Source organism: Canis aureus, chromosome 30 (genome assembly GCF_053574225.1).
Source record: "Canis aureus isolate CA01 chromosome 30, VMU_Caureus_v.1.0, whole genome shotgun sequence".
NCBI classification, from domain to species: domain Eukaryota; kingdom Metazoa; phylum Chordata; class Mammalia; order Carnivora; family Canidae; genus Canis; species Canis aureus.
In genome coordinates this window covers 43,462,246-43,477,665 of record NC_135640.1, presented here as the reverse complement: position 1 = coordinate 43,477,665, position 15,420 = coordinate 43,462,246, and the positions used below count along the sequence as shown (strand labels likewise).

General features: G+C 62.0%; 1 protein-coding gene across 21 annotated transcripts in view; it reads right to left on the bottom strand.

Annotated features, from left to right (window-relative positions):
• The window catches only part of PCBP3 (poly(rC) binding protein 3), a 251,246-nt gene that overhangs the window by 21,991 nt on the left and 213,835 nt on the right, over window positions 1-15,420 (bottom strand). For 18 of the 21 annotated variants that reach the window (XM_077879440.1, XM_077879459.1, XM_077879454.1 and 15 more), the window contains 6 exons: window positions 6,660-6,814; window positions 5,660-5,683; window positions 5,105-5,137; window positions 4,738-4,854; window positions 3,683-3,814; window positions 2,742-2,870 (listed from right to left, as the gene is read on the bottom strand). In XM_077879440.1, the coding sequence (XP_077735566.1) occupies window positions 2,742-2,870; window positions 3,683-3,814; window positions 4,738-4,854; window positions 5,105-5,137; window positions 5,660-5,683; window positions 6,660-6,814 (590 nt within the window). The remainder of the gene's footprint in view (window positions 1-2,741; window positions 2,871-3,682; window positions 3,815-4,737; window positions 4,855-5,104; window positions 5,138-5,659; window positions 5,684-6,659; window positions 6,815-15,420) is intronic. The other 3 variants (XM_077879460.1, XM_077879461.1, XM_077879448.1) reach the window with 2 other exon arrangements.

Below are 15,420 nucleotides of genomic sequence, written 5' to 3'. Positions count from 1 at the left end.
AACAAACAGGCAACTTTTTAAGAAAGCTTAGGGTTCAAATGAAGTAACTCGCAGTCGTGATGAGCGCTGCCATCATCTCCTTTGCGTGTTCTGTGTCCAGAAGTGCAGGACCTCTGTCTCGCGGTGAACGATACCCCCCAGCACAGGAGTCAGCCAGGGTCTAAGGTGAGCCTAGGGCCTTGCGCAGAGGCCCCAGGGCAGGAGGGGCCAGGGCGGCCTGATGCTGCCGGGAGTCGTCCAGACCACGGCCCGCACCCTGGGTGACGACCTGAGGGCCCCGCCTGGGAGACACAGCACAGAGGGCGTCAGAACAAGCCGGGCCGCGCGATGATGGGCACGCGGTACGACCGTGAGCGCGTGGTTTGACCTTGCACTGACTTGGGGTGCCGCATGACCTCGGGAGTCCGTGGGGCCAGGGCCGGGGGTGCCGCGTGACCTCGGGAACACGGCGCAGCCTTGCTGTGAGGTAGGAAGGGCTGCTGAGGGGCCTGCGAGCTGACCCAGGGCGGCTGATGCCTCCAGGGTACGCAGGGTTCAGGGTTTCTGCAGTTTCTGACCAAATGCCTCCAGAATCCTCTCTGTGCGGCCAGGGATCGCTGCAGCCTCAGAGGAGACCGGGTTCCCGGTGGCATACCCACGACTAAGCCGGGCTGGCTGGAATGACCGTCTCCCTGCACCCGCCGTCCAGCTGTGCCCCGTCCCCGCGCAGGCGCCCCGCTCCATGGTGCCCACTGGCCCCGCCGACGGCAGCCCCGCCGTCCCAGTACCGTGCGTGTGAGTCTCGCTGACATCTGACAGGAGAGAGGCCCTGGGAGCACAGCGGGCACTGCCGGGCGGGCTCCGGGGTGCCGAGGGTGCTCTCCACGGGGCCCCACGGACTTCCTGCCCCCGAGGGCATTGAATGGCCATTCAAGGGTGTGCGGCCACCCCAGAGCTAAGCCCGGAAGTCCTCTAATCTTTGCTCTGTTTGTTCGGCTGTTCTTCACTTAAAAATAGGCTCAACTTGGGCAGCCCCAGTGGCTCAGTGGTTAGCGCCGCCTGCAGCCCAGGGCACGATCCTGGAGCCCTGGGGTCGAGTCCCGCGTCGGGCTCCCTGCGTGGAGCCTGCTTCTCCCTCTGCCTGTGTCTCTGCCTCTCTCTGTCTCTCTCTCTCTCTCTATGAATAAATAAATAAAATAGAAAAATAAAAAAGAAATAGGCTCAACTGTTCCTAGGCACGGTGGCTCCTCCTCCCCTGGAGAGACAGCAGCTCCCCCGCCGTCGGAGCGCTTCGGGACCCGGTGAGAGCGAGGTGTCGCCTCGGCCCTCTGTTTGCCATTCACGCCTGCCACGTGAGCTTCACGGTTCAGAGTCGCGTGAGCCTCCCGGCCGTCGGGAAGGACACTGGGCCGTTGCAGCCCCAGCCCGGGGCACCGGCGCCCACGGCCGCATCTGCAGGGCCACGTCTGACCGCGAGCGTGGTGCGGGCGACACCACTTGGGAGGAGTCCTGGGGAGACCGTGCGTTTTGTTCCAGCCCTTGCTCTTGGACGTGGGAGGCTGTGTCCTTCCTGGAGTTGTTCCCGCGACTGTGCCCTCTGCAGCGCCGCTGCCACTCAACGGGCGTGTGCTCGGGCCAACGGGCACCCGCCAGTGCGGAGGAGGGCGCGGCCCGCTCGCTGCCTCTGGGGTCCCAGCAGCAGGGGATGGAAGGAAGGGCAGATGGGCGCCAGCTGTCGCCGGGACCGTCAGGACCACAATGTTTGGAAAAACAGTTCTGACTTCACAAAATATACTTCAGGGGAGGAAAAAAAAAACCTATGCAATTGTTTTTTTTTTTCTTTTTTTCTTTCTTTTTCTTTTTTTTTGCAATTGTTTTAAAGAGCTGGACGTGGGTCTGAACAGCAAAGAAAGGACAAAAGAGGGGATCCCACAGATGCTGGCCGAGGCACAGCGCCCTTGGGAGGCCGCGGCCGGGGAGCCCCGGTGCAGGGCCGCCCCCACGGGGACCCCAGCTCCCAGCATGGCCGTGGGAGCCGCAAATCCTTCGCTGTGGCCCACGACCAGCAGCTGGTGAGAGCGTCCGTGCATCCTGCTGCACCTGCGGTATTGGCTGCAACTTAAGTCGCAGGATTTTTTTTTTTTCTAAAAAAATTTCAGGAGAGGCTTTGGTCTCTCTCAGCCGTTCTCTCCTCTGCTTCTCCTTTGGTTCAAACCGTTCTGTTTACTCCTCCCTGACTTTGCAACTTGGCATTTTAGCTGCTTTTCCTCCTTGGCGCCCCGGTGGGGCTGCAATGCCTGCAGGCGTGGCGAGCACGGGCCTCCTGCCTCCCCTTCCTCCGTGGGCCCGGGACAGCGGGATCCTGCCCGCAGCGGGCAGCGTGTCCAGCGCAGACCTGCACCATGGTTAAGGCCTGACCCTTTATGAGGCCCCTCGCCCTGCAGACTAGGGACTTCTCCTCTGATTGCGACCTCACACGTCTGCTTCCCTGGCTCCCCAGCCACGGTGATGGGCACGCCCGGGGGGACAGGCACCCGCAGCTGTCCCTCCCACGGCACCTGCACACCTAGCGAGGCTCTCGCTCAGGTCGCCTTGGGCCTGGGGGTGGTCTCGGGTCGTGCTCCTGACCCCCGGCCCCCACACAGCCCTGACCACGTGAACTCTCTGGGCCCCGGCCACGTGCCACAGCCAAGACAAAGCAGCCCCGGCCAGTGTGGCATGAGGAGTAGGCCGGCGGTGAGCCCTGGACGCCCCGACTGTACCTCCAGCATGACCACACAGATCTGCTTGACGCACTGGATGATGGCGTCGGGGGTCCCCGAGATGGTCACCGCCCGCTCTGTGGAGTTGGGCAGCATGTCCCCGGCCACCTGGACCTGGGCACCTGTGGACTGCAGAAACGAGACATTGGAAGGGGAACGGGAGGCGCGGGGGTGGTGGTGGCGGCCTGTGCTGGAGCAGCGCTCCTGGGTTCTCGAGACGCATCGTGTCGAGGGTGCAGCACATGACACCCACCCCGAAGGCACCCCTCCATGCCCGCCTGGCACCCCAGCCCTCTGCGCGTCCCCTGGGGCCCGTGGGCAGGGCTGGTCCGGCGTCTCAGCCTGCAAGGGGCATTTGCAGAGGTGGAGACAGATATGGAATCACTTTCTTTCAATACGTGGAACTTTCTCATCCTGTGGAGCCGGAGGTCACAGAGAAAGATGGATTCTAGAGGGGCCTAAACTCTGCCTGTCTTTCCTTGACGGAACCAGGACGGGGTGGCCGCCCGCCTTCTGGAGAGGGAAGGATTCAGGCTTTCCCTGAATAAAGGACCAGGAACATAAAGCCTGCACGTCCCCAGCCTGCTGGGTTGGCTCAGGCCTGTGGTCCCCGGAGGCACCTGCCTGGGGGCAGAGAGCGCAGCCTCCACAGCCTGGAGCCACACGACGGGGAGGCGGGGTGCTGCCCCCTGCCCGTGCGGGACGGCCCGGCCTGCTCCTGGTTGGGGTGCACAGCCCCCTGGCGGGTGCCCGGCACCCCCGCTCACCCGTGAGAGGCTCCACGCACACTCCAGGGCTTCCCCTGGCCCATCCTTCGGTGTTTGGACGGCTCTTCCCTACCGTAAGCTCATCCCGGCAGGGCGCGCGGTTCTGGGCCTCCCCGGGGGCAGGCCTCACCCTCCCGGGGGTGGGGCACCAGCGGCCGGGGAGGGTCCTGTTACCTCTCTGATCTCCTTGATCTTGGAGCCGCCTTTGCCAATGAGGGACCCACACTGGCTGGCAGGGACCACCAGCCTCAGTGTCACCGGTGGTTTGCTGGTGGCAGGGCTGTTGCTCATAGAGTTAATGATGTCCTGGGGAGGGAGAAAGACACACGTGGGGGCCTGCGGCGTACACACCAGTGAGTGCAAACGCCAGGCTCGGGGAGAGAGAAGCTGGTGGGACAGGGTCCCCGCGCCCAGAGGCACACGGTCTGGGGTGGGGGGGGCTCAGGGAGGACAAGTGCAGGGACTCGGGTGCTCCCAGGCAGGCTCCCGGGCAGAGGCGCTCGGTGCACAGTGTGGCAAACGGCTGGGTGTCCAGAGGACGGACGCCGCGGACACAGCGGATTATGGAGGCTCGAAGGCCAGCTGAGCTCAGAAGGGCAACGAGAGGACAGCCAGGTGGAGCGAAGGGGACCCACACCTGCCACCCACGTGCAGACCCACAGGCCGCTGCGGCCGCGGTGCTCCCGTGGACGGGCAGGGACGGGCAGTGCGGACGGAGCCTGGAGCCGGGCCCTGGCCTCTGCCCGTAGGGCGCGGCCCGGCGTGGAGGGGCTGGACACACAGGGGGCGCGCTCTGGAGGGAGATTATTCCTCAGCTCGATCGCCCTTGGAGTAAAAACACTGGCTGCGTCTCTATAAAATCTCTGGGAACTTGAACAGCATCGGAAACACATGAAAACCTTGATTTAACCTGCTAGCACAGCTACAGACGAGCCAGGCACGGGAGTGCACGCGTGCGGGGGTGTGCGCGCCGGCGGGACGGTCCCGGTCCAGCCCGTGGCCAAGCTCGCAGCCCGGGGAGGAGCCGCGGGGGCGGCTGGGGCTCGTGCCGGGCGCTGGGCCCACGGACACGTGAGGGGGGTGACGGGGGTGACGGGGGGAGGGTGCTCAGCCACCAGGGGTCTCTGCTGGGCCGTGGTGCGCCCACGTCCAGACACAGGGATGGCCCCAGAGGCCCAGCGGAGACCGTGTCCCCCCCCAGCATGCGGGGTCCCTGGGGCCGACCTCACCTCCTCAAACTTGTAGGCAATCATGGCAAAGGCCTTGAAGATGGCGTCTGTGGGGCCCGTGATGGTCACGATTCTCTCGGGGCAATTTCCCTCAGAGATGTTGATCCTCGCGCCGCTCTGGAAGGGGGGGGCACACCCGGGGCAGCATTACGGGGGGCAGTACCGGGCCGGGCTCCCCGGGCCTCCAGCAGCCGCGGCACGAGCCCCCCCACTAGCCCCTGCGGCCCCCGAACGGGCCCGACCGCGGGGGTGCAGGCCAGAGGGGCGCGGCCGTGGCGGGGCTCCCGGGGCAGGACCCTGGCCTCCCTCCTCCCGCCTCCCGCCTCCCGCCCGCCCACAGCTGGGACTCCATGGCCGGCCCACTCACCTCTTCCCGCATCTTTTTCACAGTCTCTCCTTTCTGGAAGAAAGATTCAGACAACGGGTTGAGGCGTCGCTCTGGGCTTCCGCGCGGGGTCGGGGCCCGGGGCCGGCAGCAGCCCTCACGGGGGGCCGAGAGCCTGACGGACGTGCACAAGCCGCCGAGGGGCCCCTCAGGGGAGGCAGCCGGGCCCTGGCCCGCTTGGGGTCAGTCTCACACCCCCACATCCCTCGTCCTCGTCACGGGCAAAGGGGGCCAGGCCAGGGCGGGCACGCCCTTGAGGGAGGGCCCGGAGCACGAGGCGCCCCGACACCTGCCCCTCCCACAGGCTTTCGACTCCCAGATCTGCGCTCGCGCTCCCCACGGCCGCAGGGGCCACCGGGCACACGTCGGGGGAGCAGAGGCGCAGGCCGCGGGGCGGGGGCGGGGGGGCCGGGGCTGCTGGGGGCCTGGGATTCCAGCGGAATCCGCGTCCGCGGCGCACACCGCTGCGTGGCCTGCAGCCCGCACAGGCCCGCTGGCTCCGGCACCTTCTCAGCCCAGCAGAGGCGGAGCAGTTACCTTCCCGATGATGCTTCCAACTTCCTGCAGGAAAAGAATCACAGAAAGATGATGTCACAGCAGCGGGAGAGACGCCTGCGGCAGACGCTGTGTGGCAGCGAGGACGGGGCGCAGGACGGCCAGGGAGTCTGGGGGCTCCTGGTGCCCGTGTGGCCTCGGTCAGACCCAGGCCCTGCCTGTGACAGACACACAGACGCGCAGAAGCAGGCGGACAGCTACCTACAAGTGCGTCAGGAGGCCCCCGTGGTGCACGTCAGGCCCCAAGGACCCCCGCCCCCGACCTGTGATGTAAAGGTGATAAGCGCCGCCACCGCCTTCTCACGGTTGAGGAAGCCGCCTGTGCAGACGCCCGTGGGCACGGCCCCGCGGTTCTGGAGCCCGGAGCCTGCTGCAGCGGGGACTCGCTCCTGGCCAGGCCGCACGGCACCTCCGTCGGGGTCACAAACACCCCCACCCCCCCCACCCCCCGGTGCCACAAGCCAGCCCGCTTCCCGCCCCGAGGGGGGCCTTGCAACCACACTCATTGCCCTTATTGCAGGGAAGGCCTTGGTAGTGACAACGCTCCCGGCGAAGCTCCGAAGTCCCACGGGGCCGTGGGAGGACGGGGAGGGGGCGGCAGCAGCCAAGGCGGCTGGGCACAAGGCGGCGACCCTCGGGCGGCCGCGGCGCCCCAGCTCCCGGGGCAAGGTGATGCCCGTGGCTGCCGCTGCGGCCCCCGGAGGTGGTGGCGGGCGCACTCCCAGCGGCTGACGGCCTCCAGCAAGCGCCACCCACACTCGGGAGACGCCAAGGGGACTGGGGGGGTCTCATGGCACAAACACACGACAGACGGAGGACTCAGGGCCGTGCCTGTGCTGCTGGGCTGGACTTGGGGGTAGGAACTCACGGGGCCCAGTCTATAGGGACAACACGGAAATACGGTTTACGCACACGTGCACATACACACACGTGATTGTACGGACACAGAGGATACGCGACTCGGCGGCCTCGGGCTCCGTACCTTTCCATGCATCAGCAGGCGGATCGTCAGGGTCACGTTCAGGCCGCCTTCTGAGACCTTCGACTCCATCTTTCTCCCAAAATGCAGCTGGGGGTGATGGCTTAGGAGGCCGAGGGCGCCGTGAGGAAGGACGGATGGGGCCCAGACGGTGTCACCTGGAACGAGGAGGCACAGCTGCCGCGAGCCGCGAACGCTGTCCACGGCCGCACGGTCGGGGGCGTCCGGCCCGCCAGGACCTCTGGCCTCTGGGGGGAAGGCGGTGCTGCCCTTGCGGTCATTGCTGGTGACACACCAAGGCTCAGGGAGGCGAAGGCTCCTGGGAGGGCGGCCCCATCCGCAACAAGGCCCGGCCCTGGGACGTGACCTGGGGTGACCTCGCAGGACTGGGGCGCACGGCAGCCGGGGTGTGGGTTTGGGGAAGCCGGGCAGGTGCCGACTCTGGGTGTGACCAGGCGGGTCGTGGAAGCCCTCTGGCCTCAGCTGCCGCCTCTGTATGGAGGGAAACAGGCCCGGCTCCGCCACCCGGACAGGGCAGGGGTCCTTGTGTGCGGCCACAGCGTTCCCACCCCCGGCCAGGACGTCATAGGTGCTGGTGGCCCCTGCAGGTAGAGAGCCAAGGATCCCCCGTGACCCCATTCCTAAAGTGGACCTAGTGTCTGTTAACCCAACGGCCACACATCTCCCTTATGAAGTCTTCCCAGAAGATGCTCCGCATCCCCGTATCCCAGTCCACGTTTATCGGATAATTTCCGCAGACGATGGGCCTAGCTCTTAGCCCAGCGAGCAAAACGGAGGCTTCACTTTATGATTTACGGGCAGAACACGATGACGGATAATAGGCCTGAAGGACCCCTGGGAGGAGTGACCAGACCGTCCCGGCGGGAGCCCCTCCTTGAGGAGGGTTTGGGTTCTCCTCCAGTGTACCTGAAGGACAGGCACCCATGAGGATCAGGAAGGAAGGTCAAAAATAAATAAATAAATAAATAAATATAAATAAATAAATAAATAAATAAATAAATAAATAAATAAGAAGGAAAGAAGAAGGTCAGGTGGGGCCAGGGCAGGGGCACAGCAAGGGGACACGGTAGGACCAGGAGAGGTTCCAGAACAGGCGGGAAAGGTCGCAGAACCAGAATCCCAGGCCAGGCCAGGCCCAGGCGCCGGAGGGATGCTTCGGTCTGCAGGCAGCCTGGGTCACGGGGGTGGGCTGCTCGGGGGGCCCTCCCGGGGGTGCCAGCAGTCAGGGCAGCGAGGAGCTGGAGAGCCGCCCGCCTGGGTGCACGGGGAGGTGTCAGGGCGCAGGCCGTGGGGGTGCCACAGGCCTCCGCGGGGGCGAGGAGTGGCCAGCCTCGGAGGGGGTGGGTAGGCGACGGGGCAGTGGCCGCAGGGTGTGACAGCAGGGTGCTGCCTGGGGGACAGCGAGGGAAGGAGGCCTGGCTGGGGGAGATTCCAGATGACCCGGGGCCCAGGGGTCCCCAGAGGGGCACCAGGTGGACCCCGAGCGCAGAGAGTGTGCACACCTGCCCGAGTGCACAGCTGGGAGGCAGGTGGGTGCCTGGGCCATGATGGACGGGGCCTGGGGACCTGAGTGACACCAGGGCCAGCTCTGTGGGCACCACCACATGCGGCCCCACGCTTGGCCCGAGTCCCGCAGGAGCCCTGAGGCCCGTGTGCCCCCCACCCTGGAGTCTGGACACTAGCCCTCCGATGCGACCTGTGGAGACATGAGGCTCCATCCACGACTCTGCGGTCGGTCCTTGTTCTGGGGAAGATACCGACGCTCTGAGCAGCAGGGATCCTGACGTGAATGCTCAAGACCTAGCGAAGGTCCTAGGCCAAGTCCTAAAACCACCCTATATGTTAAAGGTGTCTCTGTCCCCCGGCCAACACGGGCGCCACTGGCCCCTTGAGGCCACTTGGATCTGGAACAAGCTCTCCAGCCGCGCCGTGTGCCCCGTCGGCGGGTCTGGCTGCAGGAGGGCACCCGGAGGAGGACCCTCGGCAGGAGGAGACACGCGCTTGATGACTGCTGCGGCAGCAGGTGCACGGCGCTCCCTCTTGCACAGACACCCCGCGGCAGCCGAGGAACCCGCCAACGGAGGGGATCGCGTGCGGCCGGGCGGGGCGGCCGGGCCTCCCTCTTAATTAGCAGCCTCTCCTCCCGCGTCCGGGGACAGCAGGGCCCTGCGGCCTCTGTTACGCAACTGTTTCCAGCCCCAGCAGAGAAAGTGGGTCAGCAGGCGCCGGGGGTGCTTCGGGGTCCAGGCTGTCGATCGTCATCCGTCACACAGGCCAGCGAGCTGCTGCTGCAGCGGCCGCTGCCGTCCTCTGTCACGCGGCGGAGCGCGAGCAGCACGGTGCCCTCTATCTGCCGGGGACAAGGAGTGGCCCTGCGGTGCGTAAGGTCGCCTGCGACTCGGTGCCCGACTGAACCCACCAGCCACAGAGGGGCGCCAGGCAAGTGGCTGCCCCAGGACCGTGACTCCTCCAGGATGCCGGGTTGTCCCAGTCCTGCCTGTGCATCATGGCGGCCCCGAGAGCGCCCGGGCCGCGTCTGCAGCAGCGCAGGGGCAGCACCTGGGGTCACGCTCACCCAAAACCAAGTGGACGGGACACGGTGGGAAAAGATTACTGGGACTCACTCCCGCCCACACTCGGGTGTGCCGGCCAGGGCCCCACTTCCGTTCTCTGCAGTGCTGGGAACTTCTTTGTCATTCATCCAGAGGGAGGAGGAGGGGACACAGGCGTGGTCCCTGCAGGCCCGGGAGGTGCACGCGCCTGAGGAAGCCCGCCCACGTGGCCCCCTGCCCCCTCCCGGGCGCCCGTCGCCGCTGCGCCCCTGCCCGCCAGCCTCAGGCCCCAACGTGGGGCTGCCGCAGGTCCCCTCTGAGGCCCCATCACATTCACTAGCAAACCCAGACACACGGACACGGAGCGAATTAATTCATCTTTTCTAGTCTACTTCTTGCCTAATACGGGCGTCCTGTTTTGGAAAATTCCTCTCGACGTGTGGCTTTGGCTGCATCCCGCTAATTTTGATATTTGTGCTCTTTCGGACGCGTTTCAAAATACTCTCCAATTTCTCTTCGACGTCCTTGCTGGCGCGTGGGATGTTGTGCGGCTCGTCTCCGGGCGCCCAGTGTTTTTTTTTTTTTATTTTATTTTATTTTATTTTACTTTTTTTTTTTAATTTTTATTTTTTTATGATAGTCACAGAGAGAGAGAGAGAGAGGCAGAGACACAGGCAGAGGGAGAAGCAGGCTCCATGCACCGGGAGCCCGACGTGGGATTCGATCCCAGGTCTCCAGGATCGCGCCCTGGGCCAAAGGCAGGCGCCAAACCGCTGCGCCACCCAGGGATCCCTGGGCGCCCAGTGTTTAGAGCCCGCCTGGATCGTTCCTCCGGCGATCTGCAGTTAACTCTCGGGGGGCAGAGAGCACGTCTTGCGACGCCTCAGGGGCGTACTACGCGGTGCGTGGGGCGCTGTGCCCTCTGGCACCGGGGCCTGCGGTCGGGGGGGCCTGGGGGCCGGCTGGGCCCCGTGTCCTGCGCTGGAAGCGGGCAGCCTCGCCCCACTGCGCCGCCCCAGGGGTTCCGCCGTCTGCTCGTTCCCGGCCGCCCGGCTGTCGTCTGATCGGCGGTAGTGGGACGTGTGTCCTTCCATCTGTTATTTCTGAGCGTCTGTGTGTCCTTATAGCTCGTTCCCCGTCGGCAGGGGCGGCGGGCCCGGCCTTTGATCCACCTCTGCCTGAGACCCGGGTCTGGACCGCGGGCGCCGTGCACCTGGGGCCTCCGCCCTCCTACCTGCCTCTACGCTACCACCTGGTCCTCGTCCCCCCGTTTCTGGTGTTTTCTCCTCTGCCGCCTCTTGGAAGAGCTGCACGCCTGCAGGATTCCACGCGACCTCCGTCCCTGTTTCATGGTTTTAGGGGCACCCTGGGGCCCGCAGCACCCCTTCACCTCACCCAGCACCTGTACCACTGAGCACAGGGCGGAGCAGCTCACGTGGGCGCCAGCTGTGCCTCTGTTTCCCCTCAGGCCTCTGCACTGCTGCCGTGGCCCTTGGGTTCTCCTGGGTTATAAACCAGCACTGTTATTTCTTTCTTTCTTTCTTTTTTTTTTGTTGTTGTTGTTATTTCTGATATAAGTGGCTTCTCCTGCTGCCCCCCACCTCCCTCCTTGTGCTGCCCCCGACCTCCCCCCTCTCCTGCTGCCCCCGACTTCCCCCCTCTTGCTGCCCCCTCTCTCCCCCCTCTCCTGCTGCCCCTCTCTCCTCCCCTCCTGCTGCCCCCGACCTCCCCGCTGCTCCCCAACCTCCCCCCTCCTGCTGCCCCCCCCCCCCCCCGCTGCTGGCAGGGAGACTCCCGCTGTCTCACTTGTCTCAGCATCTATAATGTGCCCCCTCCCATGGCACATGTAAGGATTTTCCCCGGATCCCTGGCTCTGAACCACTTACTTAGCCTGTGCCTTCCCGTACTTTCCTCAAGCCTTTCTGTGCTCATTGAGCTTCCTGGATTTGTGGCCTTAGAGTTCTCAAATTTGGAGAATTGTAGCCTTTGTTCCCCCAACACACTTTTTGCCTTGCCCCACCCCCCCGGCCCCGAGGGCATGTCTGTGGGCTGCTTGACTCGAGCCCAGCTCACTTCTGGGCCTCCTGTGGGAGGTTCTGGTTCCATCCTGAAGTCTACAGCCTCCCCCCGCAGCTCCCATGTGCAGCTAGTCCCACCCAGGGCACTTTCCACCTCAGACACGAGTTTTCACTCTAGAGCCTCAACCTGGGTCTTGGTTACATCTTCGACGTCCCCGTTTAACACACGTGACCCTTCGCGTCTTGAACGTGCTGGGCACGGTCTCGATAATGGTTCCAACGTCCACGTCCCGCAGGCGTGCAATGGTCACTTCTGGGTGGCGGTCAGGAGGCAAATGCCGAGCTGGGACAGCGCAGGCCTCTGCTCCCCCGGGAGGGGCTCACACCGCGGGTGCTCAGCGGCTGCAGCAGACGTGGCCTCCCGGGACCACGTCAGCAAGCCGCGAACGGGAGACAGAAGCGCTGCCGCCCGGGAGCCCACACACGGAGCCACCTCTTCCCGCCGGCCAGGCCCTCCGTCCTGGGTGCGGGCAGGCACATGGCTCGGGTGCAAGGGCAGAAATGGGGTCCCGCCCAGGCCAGTCTGATGGGAAATGCAAAGTCCAGATCTGAAACCCCCTGGATTCCTAGTGCACGGGAGACAGAAATCCAGCTCAGACTGCTTTGTGCAGTCAGCCTGCTGGACAGCTGCAGCTCATCCAGCTCTGCTGCCCGAGACCAACAGGAGGGGAAGGCGGGGGTGAGGCTGCGCTGCGGGAGGGCAAGCCGGGAAGCCTCAGCATGCTCCGTGGACTCCTGCAGAGAAAGCCTGGGGACGAGGCCACTGCAAAGGTTCCTGACACATGTCTGCGTCTCCTGCCACCAGGCAGGGACGGACAGTTCCCATCTGCAATGTCCTGAGGACCCTGGCAGTGCTGGTGTGAGTCATGGGCTGAGGTCCGAGGTGCCAGGTCACACGGCCCAGACCGCGGACCCGCCGAGCCGGGTGGAGCTGGTCTCACCCCTGCAGGGCACCAGCAGCCTTCAGGTGCACATTCACTCGTAAGAGCTATCCGCTCTCCACGTGCCCTTGCCGTCTGACGCCAGGCCGGAGGGAATCTGGGGGACGAAGGTGAGCACGGGCAGATGAATCTTCTGTGTCTGCGTGAGGTCTCCAGGTGCTTCGATATTCTTCCCCCATAAAGCCGGGGAGCACATACAACCACGCGTATCCGTAGCTATTTCAAAGCACCACCCCCATGCTGTGGGGGAGCCCGGGACCCAGTGCCGGAGCACCCGGCCTCAGCACCACCGCAGGATCTGGGGTGATGAGAAGGGTGCTGGGCGTGCCCCATGGGTGCATGGGGCTGATGACACTGGGTGAGCAGATGAAGTGCCCACGCTGCCTCGCTGCCTGCTGGGACTGCTGGGTCAGTCCACGCCAACGAGTAGATCCCCCGCTCCTGGGCTCCTGTGAAGCCAGTCTGAAGTAGACGGGCCCCCTGTGCTGGGCTGCAGGGAAGCCAGATGCTCAGGTCCCCACGTTTATGCCTGGACCACATCTTTGCAGGGGAGGCATCAGGAGGGAGGTGGAGGGGAAAATCCTTACAATTCCTAAATACACCCCCGGCTCTGTGTGGCTTACTGACTTCCAGCTGAAGGTGCTGGATCTGAGCTGCGGCCCTGGGGCAGCCCAGGGTACATGCACTGGACAAGTGGCCCCTCCTTGCACTCTGCCACCTGCAGCTCCTCTGAGCTTCCCTGAGAGCACTCTGTCTCCAGAGATGAAGCCGACCCAGGAAGGAACATTCAGGAAGCAAACCTGCTAGGGTTATTTGCTATGCACAATTGACAACCATCCCACGTGCAGATTCTGTTCGCATATATAAGACGTAATCATTTGAATTTCACTTTAAATTCATGATGGCTTTGAGAAGTCAGCTTCCATGCGGGATCTGTGAGTTGAGGCTGCACTCAGGAGGGCCGGTGGATGGGTGACATTGGATGTGATGCCAAAGGCCCAGTCACCACACAGGGGATGCTGCTGAGCAAGTATATGCAACCGGGAAGGTGCCTGAGATTGCTTGCTGAGGGTCCCTGGAGACCAACTTTGTGGAGCCACACAGCCTGCCTGCTGCTGTCTGCACGGACTACACTGGAAGCCAGCAGCTGCATGTGCACAGCTGAAGAGCAAGGCCCTCAGGATGGCCTCCCCGCGGGGGAAGCCCTGGGGGCCGTCAGGATGGCCTCCCCGCAGGGGGAGCTCCAGCCTGCTGCCCTCCCGAGCCCTCCTCTGGCTGGACCTGTCCTCGGTGGTTGCCATCTACTATGGCTTTACCCCCTCTTTCAACTCGGAGGTGTGGGTACCAATCGGCCCCACTTAACAGATGGAAGGACTGATGCTTTAAGAGGTAAGAGACCTGCCCAAGGACAGGGGCCCAGCCAGCCAGCCCAGCAACTGTGCCCTTAACTGTGATGTCTGAAAGAGGAGCAGCAGGACTTCGGCTTCCAGCGAGATGGAGCAGAGGTACCTCCCTGTAAAACAATGAAAAGCTGGCAATTCTATGCGAAGCAAACATAGGAAGATGCTGGAATGTTGAGAGGAACAAGCAGACTGACACACCAGTGGCCTGTGGAGTGACATGGTGGTGAAGTCCTGGTTTTCTTTTTGCATCTTTATCTCAGACTTGGGAGAGGAGAGCCAGCAACCTGGAAACGCCAATGGGCACAGACCGAAAAAAGCTGCAGCAAAGCCCGCTGCCTCCAGCCTCCAGAGACAGCTCAGCAATACTGGAAACTTGAGATAATAGTGGCTCTGCTCCAGCAAGTGCCATGGACGACACTGTTAATCCAGCCCCACCAATGCCTGCACAGGTCTAGCTCACCAGGCCAGAAGGATGCCCTCTAATCTCACACTGGCTGTTACCAGAGAAGGCAGAGTGGGGAGGAGGGGCCTCACCCCTGCCAGGCAGTAATAAGCCACTTGACCCCATGGAGTCCTGACCAGGCGGGTGCCAGTGGAGGCCCAGTGGGGAGCCACAACTGCCACCCCACCACAAGTAATGGGAAGTTCCTCAAGCCCCAGCTGCCAACAGAGGCTGAGGGGGGAACCTGGACTCCCACCCCACCTGTAAGTAATGAGGCAACACCCCTCCTTTCCCTTGCTGCAATAGTGTAAAAGGAAAACAGCTAAAACGAGAGGTTAAGTAATATTCAAACTCATAACATAATATTCAAAATATCTAGGATTCATATCAAGAACCAGAGAGATCTCAAACTAAATGAAAAACGATCAGCAGACACCACACTGAGATGATAGAGATGTTAGAATTATCCCACAAAAATTTCAAAGCAGCCATGATAAAGATTCTTCAATAAGCAACCAAGAATATTTTTAACCAAATGAAAAAATATACAGTCTCAGCAGAGAAACAGAAATACTCACCAAAAAACAAACAAAAAAAAAAAACAAGGTGTAAAGAACTAAATAGAAATTATAGTACTATTAGTACTAAAAAATACAGTAATGGAATGAAGGGGTCCAAGGAAAGAACCAGTGAACTGCAAGAACAACTTTCATCTGAAGAATAGAGTAAAAAAAAAAAAAAAAAAAAAAAAAAAAAAGATAGACTTGGAAAAAAAAAGGAGAACAGAGCCTCAGGGACCTGTGAGGCTGTGACAAAAGATCTAGCATTTGCCCTCTTAGGGTCCCAAAGGAAGAAGAGAAAAGGGCCAAAAAAGTACTTGGGAAAATAATGCCTAGAAACTTCCCAAACTTGGCAAAAAATATAAACCCACACATCTAAGAAGCTGAGCGAATCCCAAGCAAGATAAATCCAAAGAAATCCACATAAACGTATATAATCACATGTTTAAAAACGGAAGACAATACTGAAAGCAGGAAGAGAGAAATGACATTGTACTTATAAAGAGAAAAGCAATTTGATGACCACGAATTTCATTAGAAGCCTCCACGCCAGAAGAAAATGGCACAATAGCTTTAAGTGGTTAAGAGGAAAGAACTGTCAGCCTGGAACTGTATACCCAGCGAAAATATCCTTCAGAAATGAAAGAGAAATTGAAATGTTACAAGGTGAAAAAAAAAAACTAAGAGAGTTAGTTGCCCACAGACCTAGTCTACAAGAACGGCTAAAGGAGGTTCTCCAAATGGAAATGAAATGATACAGAAAGAAT